This window comes from Ostrea edulis, chromosome 3 (genome assembly GCF_947568905.1).
Source record: "Ostrea edulis chromosome 3, xbOstEdul1.1, whole genome shotgun sequence".
In the NCBI taxonomy this organism is placed as follows: Eukaryota; Metazoa; Mollusca; class Bivalvia; order Ostreida; family Ostreidae; genus Ostrea; species Ostrea edulis.
In genome coordinates, this window is record NC_079166.1 from 41269544 (window position 1) to 41297457 (window position 27914).

Below are 27914 nucleotides of genomic sequence, written 5' to 3' on the forward strand. Positions count from 1 at the left end.
TGGTGCAAAATTTGGATTTTCATTCACAATCTGTGGGGTAAAAAGGGAGGGGGATCCTGGCCCCCTAAATCTGCCATTGAGACTAGCTGCGAAGACACCACGTTTAAAAGTAAGTGCTATTTTTATCTGAACACGACACGTGTTAGTTGTAAAAACATCGGTCAGTGGTAACATGGAAGGTTTCTGTTGAAATAATGATTTATAATTACTTATTATAAGGAGCAGGGAATAATCTTATACTTGAAAGGTGAGTGTGGACCCCCTTGAAGGGGAATTTAAATAATTTCCTACAGAACACCTTTGCTGTCATTCAAAACCAGGTGATGTAAATAAACATTCAAAAGTCCGAGCCAGCATGAAGAAACCTTTGAATTCCGAACAATCTTCAAAGCGCAGTTGAGAGTAAATTGATGCATCCCAATTGTTCAAAATTGTCAGTATCGATATGAAATTTATCATTTTATCAATACATGGTTTTAAAAACAATTTATTAAAATGTGGAAAATGAGCTGTAGTGTCTCTTTAACATTCACAGAATCCTTGGTAGAAAATATAAAACCAACATTCTGTTACTTTAATCATTCACTCATGTCACTGGGAAGCAAGTTTGTTTGAAATCGTAATTTTGGTGAAAATAAAAAAAATTGGAGTGGGCCCTTTTTTGAGGGGCGGGCGTGGATGGTAATATATCAATTAAATTTGATAGGCCTAATTAGTTCAACGTGATAATATATTTTTCTTAACATCCGAATTAACAAAATATGACAGAAAGTAGATCTAATTAATTCTTGAGAATCAGACCCATTTTAAAATATTTTAGGTAATAATAAAAGAATCAGGATTTTACAGCAACAAAATCCAAATTGCTTACTGACAATTACACATCTTACAATAATTATTGAGCAGAATAACCAGTAATGGCTCAATGATTTTACAAGCTAGTAGCTACATATGAAAGGGGAATTAGCTGTAAAAGTAGTGGCAACCTTTTTTTCTCAAAATCTCTCAATGACATAGGAATATATTAATAATTGATAAAAACATTTATTTGTATGAAAACAGAAAAACCTTATAAAATTACATTAGATAACTGCTTTTAGTGTAAAGAATTCGTACAGTATGTAACATTGACAATTAAAAAATATTGTCATTCATTTTCGTATTGAAATTGAGAGGAAACTAAATCCATTCACTGTGTATATAATGGTGCTTCACTAGAGTAATTGGTGGTCTAAGACAAAATGTCTAATCGTACTTGGACAATAGTTTATTCTTTTTTTTTATATATACTATAATTTTTTGTCAAGGTTACATACTGCAAAATTTGTAGATAATGCCGATTTTATGATTTTCGAACTTTGTTTTTAACTATTGCTACATATTTCCAAATACCACCAGGGATAGACTATAAAATGACACTCTTTGTTTTACCGAAGTATTTAATTCATAATTCTTTCCACCACTGTCGCACTTTTTGGACCATAAGTGAATTCTTGCCCATATACATGACATTAAAATAGCATTCATGTAGAGTAATTCATTCTTCTGAACTATTAATCTACAAATCAATCTTGGATTACATATTTTTATATCTAACAAATGAATTGGTCATTTTATTTTCATCCTTTTTTTTCAGTAGTATTAAATTCCTAACAATATATTTAAATACTATAAAGTATTAATTATCATTTCTTTAACCTTATATACATTTAATGACATTTAATGACACTGCAAGACCATGATATTGTAGCTTTGAATCACAATATGCATCAACACATGATTAAAATACATGATGTATGTATATAATCATTAAAATATCACAAAGTTTAGCAATTATTGCCACTCCTTAACAGTCTCAGAACAATAAAATGTATTGCACACATGCATTGTACATGTCGATAATCTGGTGTATACATGTATATAAACTCATAAAACCAGTCATCTGAATTCATGTAGTCAAAAACTAATCATGAGCTAATGAAATGCTGATATGATTGGCAAAATCTGTTCCATCTAGTCAGGTTTCACTTATACACAGATGCAGGAAATTGTCAGGAAAGCTGAAGTTTTCAGAGAGCCAGAAAATGGGTGTATCCAATGAAGGCTCCGTGCCATGGATTCGGACATGCTTCTGAAATTCCTCATCTGTACAAAATAAACAAGAGATGTTTGTAAAACACATATGCCCCCCATGGTGCAAAATTGAAAAGGGTTATACACACACATAATTTAATTGATAGTAGTATCATCAATTCAAAATACTGAGCAGACAATATCTTCCTATGTCAAGAGTGGGTTTATCATTTGACATAAACATCAATAGGGGTCATCAACTGAAGATGTTACAGTGTACCAAGTTTGATGTCTGTCAAGCAAAGGCTTCTTAAGATATTGAGTGGACAGTATATTCTTATGTCCAGTTTGACCCTTGACCTTTGACTACATGACCTCAAAATCATTAGGTGTCATCTTCTCCTGATGATGTACCAGTGCACTAAGTTTGATGTCTGTCAAGCAAAGGGTTCTCAAGATATTGAGCGGACAGTATATTCCTATGTCGAGCTTGACCTTTGACCATGTGACCTCAAATTTAAATGGGGTCATCTTCTCCTGATGATGTACCAGTGTACCAAGTTTAATGTCTGTCAAGCAAAGGGTTCTCAAGATATTGCTCGGACAGTATATTCCTATGTCCAGTTTGACCTTTGACTATGTGACCTCAAAATCAATAGGGGTCATCTTTTTCTAAAGATATACCAGTGTACCAAGTTTGATGTCTGTCAAGCAAAGGATTCTCAAGACAATGAGGGATCAATATATTCCTATGTACAGTTTGACCTTTGACTGTGACCTCAAAATCAATCCGGTCATCTACTCCTTTTAAAGATGTATCAGTGTACCAAGTTTGATGTCTGTCAAGCAAAGGGTTCTCAAGATATTGAGTGGACAGTATATTCCTATGTCCAGAGTAGATTGACCTTTTGACCTGAAAAACAATAGGGGTCCTATTCTTCTCATAACCAACCCACATATGAAATATCATTACGATCAAGTGAATGGTTCTCAAGATATTGAGCGGACAACATGTGGTCTACCGACTGACCGACCAACCGACAGGTGCAAACCAATATGCCCCTCTTCTTTGAAGGGGGGCATAAATATTAGTAATTCGTTTTGAATAATAAAGTACTTCAATAATAATAAAATTACTAACTACATACAAAAGTAAAAATTGGATTATGAATTATGGTATGAGTTTATGTTTGTAAGCTTTTTCAAATACTTGCAAAACATTTTGTTGCTACTTTTTGTTTTCCATTTTATACAAACAATTTTCTGTTTAGTTCTGCACAACAATACAATAACACCCCTAAAATGAATAATGAATGCAATGACATACTGTACAAAGTAATTGAATCCTTTCAATGACTGTTCCCAGTAGACCCGGATTACATTATACAACTCCATCATGACGTACTGTTCATCATATACCGAGATGAAGACTGTCAACATAATAGCAACAGTGAGGGAGTTGTTGAATTATATTGAGCAGGAGATGAGGAGGAACTCCATATCATTTTACAAGGAAATGAAGAATTCCTCAGATTTTTGCCTCATGCATAAGATCGCAATATTTAATTTCAATTCATTGACACCAAACCAAACCAGTGGATTATATATAACAAGATTTACCAAAGAGGTTTAGGCTGCAAAGAATTTTGGATGGGAGCTCTTTCACTCTGAACCTATATCCAACTGTTTTTCAAAGAAATCTGTTTACCTGTTATGCATACCTTATCAAATTTGTAATTACTGTCTCCCCTCTTCCAGGGGGAGACATATTGTTTTTGCACTTTCTGTCAGTTGGTTTGTCACAAAAGCTTGTGAATGCTTCTCTTCCTATATGGCTTATCGGATAGACTTGAAAGTTTGAGCAATGCTTCATTGCCATTTGTAGATGTGCATGTTGTCGGGACAGGAGGATCCAATTATTTTCCTAAAAGTTATAGTGGATCTAAGAGGGGTGCAGGATGTAAAACAGCTTATGAACACTTCTCCCATAGTGATTTTGGCCCTTTGACCTAAAAAATCAATGGGGTACTCTTCCTTTCTTGATAATACAGCTTTAAGTGAAGTATGAAGTCAATGGGTAAAAAATGTGGAGTGTCTACAGGCTCGGTGTTACATTCACACTGAGACAACCACTTACGAACAGGCCCCTTACTATATCCCCCCTCACAATGAACAGGTCCCTTACTATATCCCCTCTCACAATGAATAGGCCCCTTACTACATCCCCCTCACAATGAACAGGCCCCTTACTATATCCCCCCTCACAATGAACAGGCCCCTTACTATATCCCCCCTCACAATGAACAAGCCCCTTACTATATCCCCCCTCACAATGAACAGGCCCCTTACTATATCCCCCCTCACAATGAACAGGCCCCTTACTATATCCCCCCTCACAATGAACAGGCCCCTTACTATATCCCCCCTCACAATGAATTTTGCAGGGATAATTACCTGATATACCATGTATCAGATGATTTGGATGTGTTGGACATGTTGCCTTTTTGGCAGGCGACAAAAATTCACCAAAACCAAAAGCACCACAATTTCTATTCATATGAAATATAATTTCATAAAATGAAAATGTGCCTAAACATAATGTGCCAATATTTCAAATACAAACATTACCTGATATACAGTAAAACGTACATATATTAAGGCTTTTCCCATACATCTGTTAGCTTTGTAGAGAATTTTGCATGTAATAAATCTAACCTTCATTGAAGAGCTGTGGAACTGCTGACATTAGAAGTTGTCTAAGAACTTGTGGACGTCCCTCATCTGTCATAGGGCGGAACAAGTTGGTGACATAATGTCTGTCTAACTGGAAATATGCAATAAAAGGCCTCAGATGTAGATCCTTACAAAGAACATTCAACAAGGTCTCTGTGCTTACTTTATTTTAAATATTTATTTTCCTTGTATGCAGATGGTGGGCGGTAAGAGAAATGAGAGAAACAAGAGTACCGCAAACGGTACACAATACGCCCGTGAGAAGCTAATATAGGGTGTTTTTCTTACACCATGATTTGTAGAAACTTGGCTTCAGGTAGTGTCTGTCAGTCATTTTCAGGCTGTGACATACCTTCTTTGCATCATGTGAATAAAAGGTTGTAACTTATGAAAGATAAAAGGACAGAAGGTAGATAAACAAACCAAGAGCTCTGTGTGGAAAATAATTCCCTAAAATTGACCAAGTTCAACAACCTGTTAATATTCTCAACATCAAATAAAATTAAAATCATTGAGAATCCAAATTCTTGCACTATGCAAATCTTCAAGTTATTTACAAAGACCCTAGTTTCATAACTGTGAGATGAGTTAAAAGGACAAACCATGTCCTTTATCAAATATATTTCCTCGAAACAGACTAAGTTCATCAATCTCTAATTTTCTCAACAAGAGGCCCATGGGACACATCGCTCACCTGAGTCACCTTTGCCCATATCTAAAGATTAAAGATTTTCCATATTATTGGCATGTAAAACTTTGGTCCCTATTGTGGTCTAAACTTACCCCTGGGGGCCAAGATTTTTACAAACTTAAATCTGCACTATGTCAGGAAGCTTTCATGTAAATGTAGACTTCTTTTGCTCAATGGTTCTTGAGAAGATTTTTAAAGATTTTTTTCTTTATATTTATATGTAAAACTTTGATCCTCTACTGTGGCCCCATCCTATCTCCGGGGGCCATGATTTTAACAAACTTGAATATGCACAATGTCAGGATACTTTCATAATAGTTTCTACTTTCCTGACCCAGTGGTTCTTGAGAAGAAGATTTTCCCTATATATTTTTATGTAAAACTTTGATCCCCTATTCTGACCCATCCTACCCCCCACCCCACCCCCCACCCACCAACCATGATTTTAACAAACCTGAATCTGCACTAACGTCAGGAAGCTTTCATGTAAATATCACCTTTTCTGGCCCAGTGTTTTATTGAGAAGAAGAGTTTTTCAAATTTCCCCTATATATTTGTATGTAAAATTTTGATCCCCTATTGTGGCCCCATCCAACCCCCAGGGATCATGATTTTAACAAACTTGAATTTGCACTATGTCAGGAAGCTATCATGTAAATTTCAGCTTCTCTGGCCTAGTGGTTTTTGAGAAGAGGATTTTTAAATGAACCCACCCATTTTTGCATTTTTGTTATTATCTCCACTCTGAAGGGGGCATGGCCCTTCAATTGAATAAATTTGAAAGCCCTTCACCCAAGGATGCATTTTGCCAAGTTTCATTGAAATTGGCCCAGTGGTTCTGGAGAAGAAGATGAAAATGTGCCAATGACAGACAACGGACAAATTTTGACCAGAAAAACTCATTTGAGCCTTTGGCTCAGGTGAGGTAAACAATAGGCCCATGGGCCACATCGCTCACCTGAGTCAGCTTGGCCCATATCTGAAGACTTTCCATATATATTTGCATGTAAAACCTTAGTCCCTATTATGGCCCTAACTACCTCTGGAGGCCACAATTTTTGCAAACTTGAATCTGCACTACGTCAGAAAGCTTTCATGTACCGTATTTTGCCGAATATAATACGCACTTTTTTTAGAGAATATTTTTGTGCCAGAAAGGGGTGCGTATTATATACCACAATAGGTTTTTGACCTTTTTTTCCAGATGAAACTCGGCGATTAAGTAGTGTAATATTTCACTCAAAGACCAAGGCTTCGGATACTGTACGCCTTTTCACGTTCACCTATTTATTAAGTAGAAAATTCGACCTCAAGAAAATTACTACAGAAACGTAAAATTGCAGAAAATGTGATATATATACTTACAATATCTAAATACTTCAATTATCATGAAACAAACAGCCAATCAAATTGCATTTGATCTGACTATTCATTACATCGCATGCCGCCATTATTGAAAGCATGTGTACACAATAATGCCTTGACACGTGCTAAAATTGTTGGAAAATAATTTTGTCACTTGCTAAAAGTTTATTTACTGTAAGTTTTATGAATAGGCCTAATTTTTAATGAAATACTTATTTGAATCTTTGAAATAACTATTCTTGCGTAAAAGCGTGTGTTTTACGAAGCCATTGTTGTGTACACTGCTTTTGTTAGATACCCCCTCCGGGTAAAGAAATACCTAACAAAATTTTTTTTCACACATTTTAATAGTCATCGTAGTTAACAAGGAGTTGATAATTTGCATCTTTGTACCTACCATGGTGTGTTGATTACAGTAAAATAAGCGATAGTTTAATTGTTTAATTTTATTTTTATAACATCGGCTATTTGATTGATTTTAAGTTTCAACAAAGGAAATATCGAGTCAGTTAAGACTTTAATGCTACAAAATCTCGTGCTTTGCTGAAATGAACAGGCTTGTCCGGGTTGATATTTCCCTGAAGATTCTCATTGAAGATTACCGCGATGTAGACCTCATCTCAAAAAGTTTGCAAATTATTGTGCGTTGTTTAGAATTCATTATTTCTGCAAAAATATTAAGTGAAAATTAACACCAAGTATAAAATAAAGATTACCGCTTGGTCAAAATTTTTGTTGCGTATTATACACCCGAAGTGCGTTTTTTCACCAACTTTTAGGCTCAAAGTGGGGGGTGCGTATTAAACACCACTGCGTATTATATTCGGCAAAATACGGTAAATGTCAACTTCTTTGGCCCAATGGTTCTTGAGAAGAAGATTTTTAAAGATTTTCCCTATATTTGTAGGTAAAACTTTGATACCACCCCACCCACCCACCCCCAGGGGGTCATGATTTGAACAAACTTAAATCTGCACTATGTCAGAAAGTTTTCTTGTAAATATCAGCCTTTCTGACTCAGTGGTATTATATATTTGTATGTAAAACTTTGACCCCCTCCCCCACTTGTGGCCCCATCCTACCCCCAGGGGGCCATGATTTGAATAAACTTGAATCTGCACTATGTCAGAAAGTTTTCTTGTAAATATCAGCTTTTCTGACTCAGTGGTATTATATATTTGTATGTAAAACTTTGATCCCCCCTTGTGGCCCCATCCTACCCCCGGGGGCCATGATTTGAACAAACTTGAATCTGCAATATGTCAGGAAGCTTTCATGTAAATTTCAGCTCTTCTGGTCCAGTGGTTCTTGAGAAGATTTTTAAATGACCCCACCCTATTTTTGTGATTATCTCCCCTTTGAAAGGACATGGCCCTTCATTTGAACAAACTTGAAAGCCCTTCAACCAAGGATGCTTTTGGCCAAGTTTGGTTGAAATTGGCCCAGTGGTTCTGGAGAAGAAGTCGAAAATGTGAAAAGTTTACAGACGGACGACAGACAAAATGTGATCAGAAAAGCTCACTTGAACCTTCAGTTCAGGTGAGCTAAAAAAAATAATCCTGTCTACTGTGTTAATTCTCTCTGTTGATATTCTATATGTAAAGCATCTCAATATCCTAGAAATAACTCTTTGAAATTTGAAGCGAGAGATATTTCATTGTAATTTAAAACGAGATGTTTGTAAAACACATATGCCCCCAATGGTGCAAAATTGAAAAGGGTTATACACACACATCATTTAATTGATAGTAGTATCATCAATGCAAACAAGAGATGTCATCTTCTGATGATGTACCAAGTTTAATGTCTGTCAAGCAAAGGGTTCTCAGATATTGAGCAGACAGTATATTCCATTGTCCAGTTTGACCCTTGACCTTTGACCATGTGATCTGAAAATCAATAGGGGTCGTCTTCTCCTGAAGATGTACCAGTGTAACAAGTTTGATGTCTGTCAAGCAAAGGCTTCTCAAGATGTTGAACGAACAGTATATTCCTATGTCCAGTTTGACCCTTGAACTTTGACCATGTGACCTCAAAACCATTAGTAGTCATCTTCTCCTGAAGATATACCAGTGTAAAAAGTTTGATGTCTGTCAAGCAAAGGGTTCTCAAGATATTGAGCGGACAGTATATTCCTATGTCCAGTTTGACCCTTGACCTTTGACCATGTGACCTCAAAATCAATAGGGGTCATCTTCTTCTAAAGATATACCAGTGTTCCAAGTTTGATGTCTGTCAAGCAAAGGATTCTTGAGACATTGAGTAGTTAATATATTCCTATGTCCAATTTGACCCTTGACCTTTGACCATGTGACCTCAAAATCAATAGGGGTCATCTACTCCTTAAGATGTACCAGTGTACCAAGTCTGATGTCTGTCAAGCAAAGGGTTCTCAAGATATTGAGTGGACAGTATATTCCTATGTCCAGAGTAGATTGACCCTTTACCTTTAACCTTTTGGACCTTAAAAACATTAGGGTCCTCTTCTTTTCATAACCAACCCACATATGAAATATCAATATGATCAAGTGAATGGTTCTCAAGATATTGAGCGGACAACATGTGGTCTACCGACCGACAGGTGCAAACCAATATGCCCCTCTTCTTTGAAGGGGACATAAATATTGAACAGACAATATCTTCCCATGTCAAGAGTGGATTGACCATGTTACCTAAAAATCAACAGGGGTCGTCTACTCCTTATGCTGTAACAGTTTACCAAGTTTGGTGTCAATCAAACAAATAATTCTTAAAATATAGGAGACAATATATTACAATGTCCAGTTCAACCACTGACCTTTGACCATGTGACCTCAAAATTAATGAGGGTCATCTTCTTCTGAAGATATACCAGTGTACTAAGGTTGAGTGGACAGTATATTACTATGTCCAGTTTGACCCTTGACTTTTAACCATGTGACCTCAAAATCAATAGGGGTCATCTTCTCCTGAAGGTGTACCAGTGCAGGGATCAACATTAACGGTTGTCCAATTGCCCGAGGCAAGTGAAAACCCAGTTCGGACAAGTGAAACTCAATACACACTTGCCCAATGGGGCAAGTGATTATTTAAGTAGGAAATGTGATTATTATAATAATTGTGTTAAACTTGATGAATATCAAATATTAGAACATAAAGTCCAACTCCATATCTTACTGTTTTCTTTACCAAATCGTCAGATTATAGCGAAGGCCCATTCTAGTAGATTGTACTGTATCACCAATTGACAGAGAGAGAGATAATTAGAGTTACTGGTTGACAGGATATTAGAGCCTAAAATATTTCGGACAACTTAGTTTTTCATTCGGACAAGTAAAACTTCTAGTTTACTTGCCCGAAGGGCAAGTAAGAAGAAAAGTTAATGTCTATCCCTGCAGTGTATCAAGTTTGATGTCTGTCAAGCAAAGGGTTCACAAGATATTGAACGGACAGTATATTCCTGTCCAGTTTGACCTTTGACCACAAAATCAATAGGGGTCATCTTCTCCTGATATGTACCAGTGTACCAAGTTTGATGTCTGTCAGGCAAAGGGTTCTCAAGATATTGAACGGACAGTATATTCCTATTTCCAGTTTGACCTTTGACCATAAGACCTCAAAATCAATAGGGGTTATCTTCTCCTGAATATGTACCAGTGTACCAAGTTTGATGTCTGTCAAGCAAAAGGTTCTCAAGATATTGAACGGACAGTATATTCTTATGTCCAGTTTGACCTTTGACCATGTGACCTCAAAATCAATAGGGGTCATTTTTTCCTGAAATGTACCAGTGTACCAAGTTTGATGTCTGTCAAGAACAGGGTTCACAAGATATTGAGTGGACAGTATATTCCTATGTCCAGAGTAAATTGACCCTTGACCTTTTGACCTGAAAAACAATAGGGGTCTTCTTTTACGCATAACCAACCCATATATGAAATATCATTATCATCAAGTGAATGGTTCTCAAGATATTGAGCAGACAACATGTGGTCTACCGACCGACCGACAGGTACAAACCAATATGCCCCTCTTCTTTGAAATTTCAATAAAAATGTGAAGGTCTGAAGAGTGACTAAAATTATTAAGAGGCCCACAGGCATCATTGATCACCTGAGTACTACTTAATAGTATCAAAAGTCTCAAGGGTTAACAAGAGGCCCACAGGCCTTGTAGGGCACCTGAGTACTAGTGAAAAAGTATCACTAATCCTAAGGGCTATGAAATCTAAAAAAAAATTCTGTTCTGAATATCTAAGATAAATACTAGTGTTCAGCAACAGTATAAAATAAGATGTGTTCTTAAAACTTCAATGCCATCAAAAGTACATACACTGATGAAAGGCTTTACATAATAATTGTATTAAAGGCCGAGTTTTTCAACCGGTCAGTTTTCCTCAGGTAAGTTAAATAAATGTGGGGCGGAGCTAATTTTAGGCAGGTGTGAAACCCCCAGCCCAAGGGTACCCTGCTAGCTTGTGTATACTGTTCCAAATACACGGGATTTTATCTGTGTTACCTGCATTACCTGTACGTTTTTGTAAGATTGAAAAATTCAATTCATGGTTTTTTGTGCAGGTTAATCGAAACGTTGATAATTAAATCTAATGAATCAAACATGTAAAAATTAAAGCTCGATAAATTTATTTTGTATATGAGAATGTTAGCCATTGATAAATTAGGCAGATTATTCTTTTTTCTAAGTTTTGTTGTATCCTTCGTCGGATACCCAGTATCCGACAATGTATGACTGCCAAACATACAGTTTCCGACGGGAGTTCCTGTGTACTGTGCAGATTTTCTACCTATGTATGCCTGATTTACCGATCATCCTCCCACGCCCCACGATGACTCAACATATTCCAAAACTATTTAGAAAGTTTTATTCTGTTTGAATTAGTTTTTCTGGACCGCACACCAGAATTCTCTAGCTACCAAAGTTGTCTGTGTGATGCGTCCATAATGCACAGTCAGGACATTAAGATTTTCCAACAGTTTGTTTAATAAGTCGTCCAAACAAAGAATTTGTTCTTCCTCTTGATCCCAATTCCAACCATTACACGCAAGAAAGAGCCCTTATAGCAGCTAATTTCTCTTCCGATCAGTTGACAGTTACATAAAATCGATGTCCGTGTAAATTATATTCTAACAATCCATAATAATTATTATCAATCGTACCCATTCCTAAGTATAACCTACTATATTCTATTAAAATTTATGTAATTGTATGCAAAATTTACCACTATTTTTGTGTGACTATCTCTACATGAAAAAGCCAAAATCGTTTCCCTCTCGAGCTTGCCTTTACGCTGTAAGCATTAAACGATTGCACGGATGCCTCGATCGGCAGACAAGGTAGATAAGGTATACACAAAGACTAGTAACTAAATGTCCATCAATTTCTAGCATCCAATCTGAAGCTTAATTTCACCTGATTAACAAGGGTTCACAAACCAGGTAAATTTCAAGGCGGTGCTTATTTTCTCGGTCTTTAACATTAAAAGATATGACTACTCTGAACCCATCTTGGAGTCAAAACCCTGTGTTGTAAAATTCACAATTTTTTGTATAACCTTTTCTGTTATTCCTAAGTATGCATTTAGATTGTATACAGTATCAGCAAACTTAAACAAGTCCTACAATTCATTATCATAATTTTTACACTACCCTGAAACTAAACCCTTACCCCTAGGATCATCAAATTTACAATTTTGGTAAAGGACTACCTACTCCTTCTAAATATCCATTTAGTTTCAATTGATTATCAATAGCACTATTTAAATATTTTACACATCAACACTATCTAGTAATCTTGGCCCCACCCTGGGGTCAGAACCCCTACCCCGGGGATCATGAAATCTACAATTTTGGTAGAGGTCTTCCTGCTCTACGTCACTACGCATTTAGTTTTTCTTAAACATGTGCAGTTCTAGAAAGGAAGATTTTCGAAAATTGGTCAATTTTGAGCAGTTTTTGCCCCGGCCCTAGGGGTGCAGGAGTCCTGAAATTTACAATTTATGTCCCCCTTGTTCCAAAGATGCTTCATACCAAATTTGAAAAGAATTGGAATTGTAGTTATCAAGAAGAAGTTAAAGGGGCATGGATACGGTTGAAATGAAAACTTTTATTTTTCCATTTTTATTGTTTACTATGCTTAACTAAAGTATATCTTATGGTCAACCAACATTTGAATATCAGTTTTTGAGTTACAAGTGAGATTCAGCACTCACAATTTTTTGTTTTGTAAACAAGGCTCACGCCATGTTTTTGTTTACATACAGATTGCTTGATAGAAAATAGCATGTTTAAAACAAAATGAGATGTACTAAACACTAGAAATTAACTTGTAAATTGAAAAATCTGCTTTAAACGAAATTTTACTGGTATATATAGCTTATATGTAAACAAAAACAGGGCATGAGCCTTGTTTACATTACAAAGAATTGTTAGCTCTGTATCTCCCATGTATCTCGACAACTGACATTCAAATTTTTGCTGACCATTAGAAATACCTTAGTTAAGCATTTTAAACATTAAAAATAGAAAAATAAATTTTCAGCTCAACCATGTCCATGCCCCTTTAACTTCTTGATAACTACTATTCCAATTTTTTTCAAATTTGGTATGAAGCATCTTTGGAACAATTGTCATTAAAACATTTATATAGTGCCCTTTGAACAAAATTTGAACCCCCTCTACACAAGGTTGATTTGTGCCAAAAGTGTGATTGAAATTTACGCAGTAGTTCTTATGAAGATTTTTTAATTTTTACTAATTCTTCATTATCTCCACTTTAAAAAGGGTGTGACACTTCATTTGAATAAACTTGAATCCTCTTTAACCATACATATTTTGTGGCAAGTTTGGCTGAAATTAGCCTAATAGTTCTGGAGAAAAAGCAAAAAATGTTAAAAGTTTACAGATGGGAGTTTTCAGCCCACGTGAGCTAAAAATGTGATTAATTCAACTTCAGGGTGTGAGGACAGAAGACCAAATGTGAAATATTACATGCATGCTATCTGTATGTTCTAATATACACTACATGTAAAACTTTAGTGTTTACCATATATAATCTGTAGGGAATGTATTTAAATGTCTCTTCTCCATTGGACTCCATAAGCTTCCGGTTCACAGACCAAAACTGATCAAATTTATCTGAAATGTGAAGTAAAACCACACATAAAAAGAAAATTCACTTTAGACAAAGATAAAAATAAACTCTACAACTTCCATAGGAAAACAAGACACGGCTATCATCACCTCAGTATCGATTCATAATTTTACATTTCCTGATATTTATAATGAGTTCCTAACTTCAGCCACTGACTTTTTTTACACACAAATTGACAGGGATAAGAGTTAGATACCAGTACGGCCAGGAAAAATTGAAAATCACACATGTACAAACACAAGGAAACTTAATACGAATATTTCCATGTTCCTTGCATAAGTGATCACTACATAATAATGCAAAAAGTGAAACACAGCTTGTCTGACATGGATAAATGCATTTATCAATGTAACACTGTCGCAAGATCATATACAAGAGGCCCATGGGCCACATCGCTCACCTGAGTCACCATGGCCCATATTTGAAGACTTTCCATATATATTTGCATGTAAAACCTTAGTCCCTATTATGGCCCCAACTACCCCTGGAAGACACAATTTTTGCAAACTTGAATCTACACTACATCAGAAAGCTTTCATGTAAAAGTCAACTTCTTTGGCCCAATGGTTCTTGAGATGAAGATTTTTAAAGATTTTTCCTTTATATTTGTATGTAAAACTTTGACCCCCCCTCCCCCACTTGTGGCCCCATCCTACCCCCCCGGGGGCCATGATTTGAACAAACTTGAATCTGCACTATGTCAGAAAGTTTTCTTGTAAATATCAGCTTTTCTGACTCAGTGGTTATTGAGAAGAAGATTTTTCCTATATATTTGTATGTAAAACTTTGATCCCCTATTGTGGCCCTATCCAACCCCCGGGGCTCATGATTTGAAAAACTTGAATCTGCATTATGTCAGGAAGCTTTCAAGTAAATTTCAGCTTTTCTGGCTTAGTGGTTCTTGAGAAGAAGATTTTTAAAGTTTTTCCCTATATATTTGTATGTAAAACTTTGATCCCCCCTTGTGGCCCCATCCTACCCCCGGGGGCCATGATTTGAACAAACTTGAATCTGCACTATGTCAGAAAGTTTTCATGTAAAAATCAGCTTTTCTGGCTCAGTGTTTCTTGAGAAGAAGATTTTTAAAGATTTTAACTATATATTTGTATGTAAAACTTTGATCCCCTATTGTGGACCCATCCAACCCCCGGGGGCCATGATTTGAACAAACTTGAATCTGCATTATGTCAGGAAGCTTTCATGTAAATCTCAGCTTTTCTGGCTTAGTGGTTCTTGAGGAGAAGATTTTTAAAGTTTTTCCCTATATATTTGTATGTAAAACTATGATCCCCCCTTGTGGCCCCATCCTACCCTCGGGGAACATGATTTGAACAAACTTGAATCTGCACTATGTCAGGAAGCTTTCAGATAAATTTCAGCTCTTCTGGCCCAGTGGTTCTTGAGAAGATTTTTAAATGACCCCACCCTATTTTTGCATTTTTGTGATTATCTCCCCTTTGAAATGGACATGGCCCTTCATTTGAACGAACTTGAAAGCCCTTCACCCAAGGATGCTTTTGGCCAAGTTTGGTTGAAATTGGCCCAGTAGTTCTGAAGAAGAAGATAAAATTGTGAAAAGTTTACAACAACGACAGACAACGGACAAATTTTGATCAGAAAAGCTCACTTGAACCTTCGGTTCAGGTGTCAAGCTAATAAAACAGAGGCACAACATATACTATAAAATATATTCATGACATACTGCCAAAACCGACAAAAGTCTGCAGGTTTTAAATTTAACACTCACCAAACGAGAATAAAACTTTGGGTTGCTAACATTACTACCTTGATTGCTAACACTGTAAATTAATTCTGCATGGTGTACTTTTATTTCATAACAAATCATTGGGTTTGATGTTAAATGAAATAAATCAATCAACAATTTTCCCCAAAATTTTGTTTGCTGATACTGTATAAAATCTATGATTTCAAAAATCGTGAACCAGTCCCTTTAAAAAACATAATACATGTACTTAACATTAAAGGGACTGGTTCACGATTTTTGAACAAAATATTTTTTAATTTTTTATGTGAAACATTAAAAATATAACTCATCTAATGTTGTCAGACAATATTTTGACCTACTGAATGCAAGAATAAAAGCAATATTTTAGCCCTAAATCTGTGTTATGAAAACAAAGACTCGAGTCTTTTTATGTAAACAAACCAGTAAAATATAAATTTTGTAGTATAAAGCATCTTAATTTTGTATAATCACAAATTTTAACTTTTAGATGACACATTTTACCCGAAGAATGCTTGAAATGTGAAAGATATAATAAACTTAGATCGATATCCATTTCTTCTAAAAATTTCGTAAACAATAACATACCGCAATCATTGTTTACAAAACAAATAATGAACTCTCTAAAATGAGCTTCTGTGATAATGCATAACCTTAATTTTTATGTGAAATTATTTGAACACATTAGACAGTAGACTCTGGTCATTAAAAGTGAAAAACAAAATTTTGGGGAAAATCGTGAGTCAGTCCCTTTAATACAGCTATGAATTTGATATGAAAATAATCAAGACCATAATTTTAATTACATGTAACTATAATTTTTTGATACCTTGGCTCGGATCATTAACTGACACCATGAGACAAAGAGTATACTATATATCAGTACTCAGAAATACACAGTCACATGCAGATACATAATAGCAACACAAGTACTAGATAAAATCAATAGCAAATAAAACTAGTTCTAATTGTAACGGGGACCGTTACATATGTTCCCCAAACCTCCCCCAATTAAAAAGTGATGTCCTTGTGAATCTATAGGAAAAAATCATTTTATTTTAGCCTTTAATTACATGTAGTACGTTCAATATGGTCATTTCAGTACCAAGAATTGAAAGAAAGCGTTGCACGTGCATACACGCGCACGCGTGTATGATTCCGAATTTTTGTTGATGTCGTTCAACAGGCATTTGTATCATATACCCACAGTATGAATTTCATAACCTTTCCACCAAATATAAGGAAGTTATAGCGATTTTAAAATCGTCCAATCAGAATTCAGCACACGTGCATGCACGTGCTGAGCAGTAATTCTAACCACAGCAATATGTAAGGAGTACCAAGACACATTTAAACCCCTAATATCAATAGAATTTGATGAAAAACAAAAACGTTATTGTCCTTTAAAAATTGAACATTTGAAAAACGTTGCACGCGCATGCGCGTGTGCGTTGGCATTTTTTGTTACACCAACATATAGATACACATATTGTCTACATATGCTGTGAATATCATCTCATTCGCTTCATAAATAAGATAGTTACAAACGTTTTAGTATTATCCAATCAAAATGAAGCACACGTGCATGCGCGTGCAAATTGGTAATTTTGACCATGTAAATCAGTTAAGGGTCTCAATATCTACCTATGGTATGAATTTCAAGCCCTTTCAATGAACAACAAAAAAGTTAGACTGATTCCAAAGTTAGCGTACAAATTTTGTAATGCGCATGCACACGCATGCGTGCGCGTGCTGGCAAAATAACTATTATTTTTCATATGTACAAATGATATACTATCATCCTATTTAGGTTTTATATCGCTTCCTTCAATATTCTGATTTTCCATTTTTTGTACCAAAATTGCAATGCACGTGCGCGCGCGTATGCACGTGCAAACAAAATGACTATCACCATGCACATCTACAAACGCTATACTATCATCCTGGAAAGTTTCATATCGATCCCTTTTGTAGTTTCTGAGAACACTACCGGACAAAAAAGTACCGGACAAAAAGAATAATAATAATAATAATAACTAGACACGATCTCGTTGCGAGCAACGAGTAGGTCTTCCGTCCGATTTGTTGATGCACTCGGAGTTATAAAAAAAAAAAAAGACAAATGAGTCCCAATTTAGTTTCCGACTTTAAGACACTTTAGATATAATCAATTTTTCATATCATAAGCTTCTGAAGCAAAGTTGCGGTGAAATTCGTTTGAAATTCGACTCTCCAGGCGAGCCATAAGGCCCGCGGGCCTATTTCTTGATGTCATTTGTTAGCCCTCTATAGACTCAACAACTTTAGTTCTATATGTCTTTACAAAATATTTACCTGTAAAAAGTTATTGAGATCGACCGATATCGACAAAAAATCAACTCTACAGGCAAGCCATTAGGACCATAGGCCTATTTCTTGATATCAATCGATAGATCTCAATAAACTGAACAACTTTTGTTCAATATGTCCTTACAAAATATTTACCAGTTACAAGTTTTTGAAATCGACTGATATCGACAAAAATCGACTCTACAGGCGAGCCATGAGGCCCACAGACCCATTTTTTGATATTGATCGATAGGTTATGACACATTGAACAACTTTTGTTCAATAATGCTTTTCAAAAAATATGTCGTTTTAAAGATATGAGGTGTCAAATATTTACGATTTTGGCCCTTAAAATCTCGAATTACGTAACATATGACCTACTTTTTGATTTGATAAGATCAAGCTCGTTGAGATGAACATTTCCGCTTCTACAACTTATTATAAAATATTAATAGTTTCTGAGATATTCTCAAAAACATTTGGACCCTTCTGAACCCCTAATTTAAAGGGCCAGCCCGTTTTGCTTGATATCGTAAGAAAGGCCTTGTCATTTTAAACATTTTTTGCTCAACAAGTATTTAGAAATTCTTTACCGTTCTCGAGTTATCTCTACAAGAAATATTTAGGGGCCAAACTGTAGCTCCCTAACGGGGCCACATAGGGAAAAAACAAAATGTACATATTGTTTAGATTATCATTCTGAACAACTTTTGTTCAATAATGCTTTTCAAAATATTTGTCGTTTTCAATATATGAGGCGTCAATTATTTATGATTTTGGCCCTTAAAATCCCTTATTACGTAACATATGACCTACTTTTTGATTTGATAAGAACAAGCTCGTTTAGATGAACATTTCCGCTTCAATGACTTATTACAAAATATTAATAGTTTCTGAGATATTCTCATAAACCTTTGGACCCTTCTGGGCCCCTAATTGAAAGGGTCAGCCCCTTTTGCTTGATATCGTAAGAAAGGTCATGACATTTCAAACATTTTTTGTTCAACAAGTATTTAGAAATTCTTTACCGTTCTCGAGTTATTTCTAGAAGTAATTTTTAGGGGCCAAACTGTAGCTCCCTAACGGGGCCACATAGGGTAAAAACGAAATATGTATATTGTTCAGATCATCATTCTGAACAACTTTTGTTCTTTATTGCTTTTCAATATATTTGTCGTTTTCGAGATACAAGGGGTAAAAAAATTATGGGTTTGGCCCTTAAAATCCCTTATTACGTAACATATGACCTAAATTTTTATATGAATAGATTTGGATTGTTGAGATGAACATTTTTTGTTGTTTGACTTATACCAAAATATTAACGATTTTTGAGATATTTGATCTAGACTTTGAGCCCTTCTAGATCCCTAATTTAAGGGGCTAGCCCCTAAATCCTGATATTTTCGAAAAGATCTCGTAAATGTGCACAACTTTTGTTCTACATGTCTTAACAAAATATTTGCAAGAAAAAAGATATTGGAGATCAAAGGTCAAAAATCGCCGAAATCGGCGAACAATTTTGGCATCCATTTTATCAGGTCCAGGCGAGCGTTTAGGCAAATCGCCTCCGGTAAAATCGAATCCCCCACAAATCTTCTAAAATGTTTACTCTATCTTGTGTAGAAATTTCAAGACTCTAGCTTCAAAACTAACGGCGGAGATGTGTGGACAACAAGGCCCTTCAAAAAGTCACTAAAAGAGAGATAACTCCTGACCGGAAGTGACGTCAAGCACGAAATTTTGCAAGCAAAGTCTCGTCACAAAAAGACATCTTTCCTGAAAATTTCGTGAAAATCGATCGAGAAATGGCTGAGAAAAACGCGTGTACTACCAAGGAAAATAATAATAATAATAACTAGACACGATCTCGTTGAGAGCAACGAGTAGGTCTTCCGTCCGATTTGTTGATGCACTCGGAGTTAAAAAAAAAAAAAAAAAAAGACAAATGAGTCCCAATTTAGTTTCCGACTTTAAGACACTTTAGATATAATCAATTTTTCATATCTAAGCTTCTGAAGCAAAGTTGCGGTGAAATTCGTTTGAAATTCGACTCTCCAGGCGAGCCATAAGGCCCGCGGGCCTATTTCTTGATGTCATTTGTTAGCCCTCTATAGACTCAACAACTTTAGTTCTATATGTCTTTACAAAATATTTACCTGTAAAAAGTTATTGAGATCGACCGATATTGAGAAAAAATCGACTCTACAGGCGAGCCATTAGGACCATAGGCCTATTTCTTGATATCAATTGATAGATCTCGATAAACTGAACAACTTTTGTTCAATATGTCCTTACAAAATATTTACCAGTTACAAGTTTTTGAAATCGACTGATATCGACAAAAATCGACTCTACAGGCGAGCCATGAGGCCCACAGACCCATTTTTTGATATTGATCGATAGGTTATGACACATTGAACAACTTTTGTTCAATAATGCTTTTCAAAAAATATGTCGTTTTAAAGATATGAGGCGTCAAATATTTACGATTTTGGCCCTTAAAATCTCGAATTACGTAACATATGACCTACTTTTTGATTTGATAAGATCAAGCTCGTTGAGATGAACATTTCCGCTTCTACAACTTATTATAAAATATTAATAGTTTCTGAGATATTCTCAAAAACATTTGGACCCTTCTGAACCCCTAATTTAAAGGGCCAGCCCGTTTTGCTTGATATCGTAAGAAAGGCCTTGTCATTTTAAACATTTTTTGCTCAACAAGTATTTAGAAATTCTTTACCGTTCTCGAGTTATCTCTACAAGAAATATTTAGGGGCCAAACTGTAGCTCCCTAACGGGGCCACATAGGGAAAAAACAAAAATGTACATATTGTTTAGATTATCATTCTGAACAACTTTTGTTCAATAATGCTTTTCAAAATATTTGTCGTTTTCAAGATATGAGGCGTCAATTATTTATGATTTTGGCCCTTAAAATCCCTTATTACGTAACATATGACCTACTTTTTGATTTGATAAGAACAAGCTCGTTTAGATGAATATTTCCGCTTCAATGACTTATTACAAAATATTAATAGTTTCTGAGATATTCTCATAAACCTTTGGACCCTTCTGGGCCCCTAATTGAAAGGGTCAGCCCCTTTTGCTTGATATCGTAAGAAAGGTCATGACATTTCAAACATTTTTTGTTCAACAAGTATTTAGAAATTCTTTACCGTTCTCGAGTTATTTCTAGAAGTAATTTCTAGGGGCCAAACTGTAGCTCCCTAACGGCGCCACATAGGGTAAAAACGAAATATGCATATTGTTCAGATCATCATTCTGAACAACTTTTGTTCTTTATTGCTTTTCAAAATATTTGTCGTTTTCGAGATACAAGGGGTAAAAAATTTATGGTTTTGGCCCTTAAAATCCCTTATTACGTAACATATGACCTAAATTTTTATATGAATAGATTTGGATTGTTGAGATGAACATTTTTTGTTCTTTGACTTATACCAAAATATTAACGATTTTTGAGATATTTGATCTAGACTTTGAGCCCTTCTAGATCCCTAATTTAAGGGGCTAGCCCCTAAATCTTGATATTTTCGAAAAGATCTCGTAAATGTGCACAACTTTTGTTCTACATGTCTTAACAAAATATTTGCAAGAAAAAAGATATTGGAGATCAAAGGTCAAAAATCGCCGAAATCGGCGAACAATTTTGGCATCCATTTTTTCAGGTCCAGGCGAGCGTTTAGGCAAATCGCCTCCGGTAAAATCGAATCCCCCACAAATCTTCTAAAATGTTTACTCTATCTTGTGTAGAAATTTCAAGACTCTAGCTTCAAAACTAACGGAGGAGATGTGTGGACAACAAGGCCCTTCAAAAAGTCACTAAAAGAGAGATAACTCCTGACCGGAAGTGACGTCAAGCACGAAATTTTGCAAGCAAAGTCTCGTCACCAAAAGACATCTTTCCTGAAAATTTCGTTAAAATCGATCGAGAAATGGCTGAGAAAAACGCGTGTACTACCAAGGAAAATAATAATAATAATAATAATAATAAAAATAATAATAATAATGAAGAAGAAGAACGCGAACAATAATAGTAAGGTCTTCCGCAGGAGACGGAAAACCTTAATGAAGAAGAAGAACGCGAACAATAATAGTAAGGTCTTCCGCAGGAGACGGAAGACCTTAATAAAAATAATAATAATAATGAAGAAGAAGAACGCGAACAATAATAGTAAGGTCTTCCGCAGGAGACGGAAGACCTTAATAATAATAAGAAACAGAGTAAAAACAATATGTTCCCAAACTTTGTTTGGGGAACATAAAAAGATGTACTGTGAGCAATGCTCACTAAGAATACCCCCCGCTTACCCCAATCTCCCAAAGGGTGTTGTTAATAGGTATAAATTACCTCTTTCCTGAGTGTAAAAATATGGTATGCCTTTGTAGAAGAAAATGGAAGATATAGTCCGAACACAAATCCATGGCATAAACCTATCTATCATAACAAGATGTACTGTGAGCAATGCTCACTAAGAATACCCCCCGCTTACCCCAATCTCCCAAAGGGTGTTGTTAATAGGTATAAATACCTCTTTCCTGAGTATAAAGAAGAAAGGGTACAAGAAAACCTTGGGAAGTTTCTTCTCAAGGAGTGCACTTGACCTTTGGACCCCAAATTCGATAGGAAACATCTTCGTCCCATGGGTAGTCCATATGTATGATATGGTGACTGTAGGTGGAAAGGATAACGCTTCATAGCCCAGAAACCATATTGCTACTTCATTGTTCAGTGTGCTTGACCTTTGACCTTTTGATCCCAAATTCAATAGGGAAAATCTTTGTCCCATGGATAGTCCATGTGTATGATATGGTGACTGTAGGTGGAAAGGATGTTTAGAGCCCCAAAACCATACTGCCACTTTGATGTCCAGACAGTGCGCTTGACCTTTGATCTTAAAATCAACAGGGAACATCTTTGTTCCATGGGTAGTCCATATGTATGATATGGTGACTGTATGTGGAAAGGATAACGCTTTTAGAGCCCGGAAACCATTGCATCTACAGACGGGCGGACAAACTGAGATTCCTGTATACCTCCCTCCCCCCAACTTTGTTGCGGGCCCAGGGGTATAATTACATGATCCAGGGCTTTCAACAAATTTAAAAGTAGGAGGCTGAAATGAAAAAGTAGAAGGCGATCCATGCTCGGCGCCCTTACGGCCAGGAGTCCGGGGTAAATGACGCAAAATCCTGCATTCTGGCGGTTTCCTAGCACTTAAATGCAGCTTTGAAATTGTCATTTTTTTGCCTGAAATTTTTACTTTTGCCATGAATTTATTGTTTCATGTGTGAAATTTTCTGTTCATGCAAAGACTTAAAAAATTCAACATTGCAAAGTACTAATTTTGATGCAAAATGAAAAATAAAGTGCATCAAGATAACTACATGTAATTATTTTTTGCAATGCTGTATCAATTAATTTTTAAGTGTCTTTGCTTGAACAGAAACTTTCACTTTTATTTCTACATTTGTACTGAAAGTTTATAAGACTGAATTGTTTTGTAAGAAAGTTTCTACATGCAGAAAGTATTGTTGAAATGAACTAAACTGCATGTTTTGCTCACCCCAATATTTTTTTAAATAAAACCCAAACAATCTTTATTACAAATTAATAAGTAACATTTAAATGACCTATAATTTTATTTTTCCACAAATTCAAGTTAACAGCTACAGATTTGTTGGTAGCATAGCGAATTTGTGCTGAAAAATTCTACTTTCGTTTTTATTTAATACCACATGGGCATTTACAAATTAAAAAGAATAGCAAGTCTGAAATCTTTCCTGATTAAATTCTGTTTTCGCTTTAAAATTGTTGATTGATATTATACTCGTATCACTTTCACTTCTGGCCTTTTTAAAGCCGAAACTGAACAGGGTATTTGTTCTCTTCATTCCGTCAACATCATTGATTTTTACGTTCAGGACTTGTTGTTATCTTTCGGAACTTCTCGTCTGTGTTGTCACGACTTGGGTAAATCCGAGGCTTTCCGACTATTGCAATTGACGTATCATTTTCTACACCAACAGACGACCAATCAGGTGCCGGTATTTACCTGAACTAAATTTAGCGCAAGTAAAAATGTTTTTACATCCTGGTTGATACGGCCGCGATTTCTGAGTCTACTAAAGTTTGGAAGATGTTTAAAGTTTTATAAAAGTTTTTTTCATTGCACATACATTTTTGTCACTAAAGTAGCCGGCACCTAATGTTACTATAGGCGGCGGAAATCCGCCGGCTACCAGCTACTTTTGAAAGCCCTGATGATCTAGTAAATCACTTTAGTTTGCCGAGTCCATTTCATTATATACGCACAATTTGTTTATTTCTATCATACACACCATGTAGTAATCCTGTCCACAGCTGTTTGTGATCTCTCTTCTGCATGCTATTTATAACCTGTCCTCTGTGTTTTAGGGAGTCAGCCTCCTTAACAGTGGACATGAAGTGGGACTCTATGGCATCCTTACTTATACAGTGCAGAAGTTCTTCCTCTGGGAAATCCTGGAACGTATATAGTGATTATTACAATCTGATTCAAATCAGATCTTTGATCCGCTCCATTATTACAACGTAGCTTTCTGTAGCAACATAACAATAATGGAGCAGATCAAAGATCTGATTTTAATCAGATTGTGATTACTACAAAAAGTAACTATTATAGAGAGCTAGCAATTGTGATTACAGGTACATAACGAATAAATAAAACCAGTATCATGCAGACTGAGTACTCCCAGTTTTACATACGTGTACACAGAATGTGAATTTTAAAAAAATTGAGGCATTTATTTCTTTAAAACAGTAAATATAAGCATTGAATAATTATGTTTTTGACATCTATTGTGCAAAACCCAAAATATTACCTCTTCTGATTTTTACACTATAGATCACCTCAAACGACTGATTCTCTGCAAAAATCGGCTTGTCAGTTCGATGAACTGATACATACCTATTCAGAAGATTAGTAGCTTCTTTTCATTCTCAAATCTATTAAATGGAGTCATGAAAATTCATTACGCAATGGAAATTGCATGATGCATGAACATTCCTACATCATATTAAAGTACAATTGAATGTTGTTATAATTTTATTTTTAAACTAGACCACTTGCCATTGTTGTTGTTTTTTGCTATTGTACAAAATAAACTATATATCGGTAGGTAAAATGGTAGGTAAAATAAGAACTTGACTTCCTTCAATATGTTGGAATTATTAGAGAAGTTTTAATAATTAATTAATTAATAATTAAGTTTTAATAAATAATTAATTCTGGGGCAAGTTATACGAGTATAACCTGGTTTGGGTCAGTTTACACTTCGCGGATTATAAAAAACCATAAACTGACCCAAACCAGGTTATACTCGTACAATTTGCCCCAGAATTAAAGTCATTCTTTATAATTTAATGCAAGAGACAAAGATACTAACCTTTGTTTATCAAAATGTATATAACCTTGGAAAAATACAAGTCAACTGAACCGCACAATGATTCACTTAGCAACAACGACGAAGCATCTAGCCATCTTTAATCTTAGTTCTACGGGGCCTAGCCTAGGCCCTATTTATCAAGTATTATATCGAAGGTGAAGTTTGTCATGATAGAAATGTGTAGATTATGCTGCTTGATCAGCTGTGGGTATCTGACGATGGCTGCTTGCATGCAATGCATATTTCGCTACCCTTTAGAGATAGAGATTGACTTTGAAATCGCTCATCTCTGACAGATTGAGAAAATACGGGAAATGGCATTGTTTAAGCCTACCCCAAAATAAATCTTCAAAAATCTTCAAACTCTAGATATTGAAGAGTTAAAGTACATACATTGTATCTATCTCTTTCGTTCTGCTTTTAATGTTTGTATCTGTATAATAGAATGATTAAAGTATACCATTGCGGGAGTCAGCAAGATTCCAGTTCCCCTAAAGCAAGCAGATTTCTCTGGGCTTCACTTCGGGAAATGGCTTGCTCTCGGGGAAATTGGAATCTTTACCGAATCCCTAAATGAAACACTTCTAACTATATATACCAACACACACATTCAATTTGTTAGCACAATATTTTGTGTTATATAATTACCACAATAGATGTGAAAAAATAATCATTCAATGCTTGGATATCATCATGTAATGTGTTATGTCACAATTGGCCCTAAAGTTATTTCACTTTTTTCCTTTACAAACATTAACAAAGACAAAATGTTCGTTAAACTGTAAATGTTTGCTAGCAAATAAAGAAATTACAATGAAACCTCAGATTTTCATATGACTGGAACAAGAACATTATATACATTCAAAGCAGTTTTCTGACTTTCATGTGTTTTACCTTAAAATGAACTGTAATATTCCATGGGAGAGAATTTTCCGAACAATAAAGGTCAAACAGCAATCCTACTGGGTAGTGCCTACAACAAGAGATGTAAGTGTCAAAGAGGTCATCTTCCATATTTATGAATTTATACTAATAAAGCCTGCAGCACAAATCACAATATTCACTATCATGAGCTAATGTTTTCCTTTCAAACAGTCAATTATTTTCAATTATCATTTGAGCTGTTCCTAGCAAAAAGGGTCCTTAAGTATACAAGTGCTAAAGCGTGAATTATAGGGAACCGAATATCCCTCAAAATATTAGAGCAATGTTGATTGTCGTTAAAATATTACAGTCAATCAAAGATGACACCAACTCGTTATTGGTAATCATGACCTTTTTCTTTACAAGTATGCAAAAAATGACGTCACATATTTTCATTATGAAGTGTTTTATAAAAAGCAGTGTTGGATAAAATAAGTCTTTTTTGCTAGGAATGGCTCATTTCATTATTGAACATTTTACAAACACATTAAATTCAATTTATAACCATTTCAAAGGTTGGTTGTCATACTCCAGCCACATTTCTTCAGCCTGCTCATCATTGACAAACTTTATAAAGTGTTTGTTTATCTTCTCTGTGTGCAAGGGGAAGTAACTTATCCTGGGCAACATCAACTGTTGAAGAGAAGAAAAAAGCATGCACTGTGCCTTGTGTACTATTCTGATTTATGGCTGAAAAGAAAAGTATGTTTGTGTAACCTGTACGAGAAAGATAAAAGTTTTCATACATTACATTTCATATTTTCTATCCCATCGATCAATGTAAAAATTTATTTTCTGGTTTTCATATGTGGATTGCAAAACCTGAATAAACCCAGTAGTATAACTTACATAAACAGGATCTGGGTGTTCATTCTCTGTGTCATCCTCCGACAGGTGGAAGGCCACGGGGATCCGCCCCTCCCACACGCCCTTCTGTATCTCGCGGTTCTCGCCCATTCTACAATGTTGAATAACATTATAATACTACAATGTCAACCACTTCAAGAATAACGCATTAAATGGTGTATGATTTATCCTTATTTCTGTAAGTTGTTTAACTGTTCAACTTCTTTAAGTTCATCAGTGCAAATATCCGATTAACGATTAACAGTAAACTTGCATTAAGTAAAGAAAAATTGATGCAATAAAAATAAAAGTTACATTTGACTGAACACAGCAGAATGAAATCACATACTGCTACATTTCCCCTTCTTCCAGCTGATAATGCTCTTTTCTTGCAGAACAATGTCAATCGACTCAACTCAACGCTCTAACTAGTCTGGATCATCTCGACGTTTGTGAAAATCAATCGGCAATCCTCGGGTGATTCCATTACGCTTCGCACGAAGTGTTCAAGCTACGCGAGGAGGTCCGAGTGTGTACAGATGGAATCAAAAAATGTACCCAATTTTGATACTTCATTAAATTTATTTCAATCGGAACTTAATTATTTTGTGT

The 27914-nt window shown here is 35.5% G+C and overlaps 1 protein-coding gene across 1 annotated transcript; it reads right to left on the reverse strand.

Annotated features, from left to right (window-relative positions):
- Positions 1-1028: 1028 nt before the first annotated feature.
- Positions 1029-27762, reverse strand: LOC125674847 (autophagy protein 5-like). The gene is made up of 8 exons (XM_048912159.2): positions 27618-27762; positions 27306-27414; positions 26962-27089; positions 26427-26505; positions 24447-24609; positions 13904-13995; positions 4789-4897; positions 1029-2145 (listed from the first exon to the last, which is right to left on the reverse strand). Exons 2-8 carry the CDS (start codon positions 27411-27413, stop codon positions 2018-2020), a joined length of 807 nt encoding a protein of 268 aa, XP_048768116.2. The 5' UTR covers position 27414; positions 27618-27762; the 3' UTR covers positions 1029-2017.
- Between the last annotated feature and the right edge of the window lie 152 nt (positions 27763-27914).

What these genes read in the sequence shown, in the direction of transcription:
- LOC125674847 (XM_048912159.2), bottom strand. Translation starts at nt 27,413, where the DNA reads ATGGGCGAGAACCGCGAGATACAGAAGGGCGTGTGGGAGGGGCGGATC. An exon ending in AACACCCAGATCCTGTTTAT is followed by an intron (nt 27,090 to 27,305) that starts GTAAGTTATACT and finishes TCTCTTCAACAG; the next exon opens with TTGATGTTGCCCAGGATAAG. An exon ending in TTCCCTACAGATTATATATG is followed by an intron (nt 4,898 to 13,903) that starts GTAAACACTAAA and finishes GCATATTTCCAG; the next exon opens with TTAGACAGACATTATGTCAC.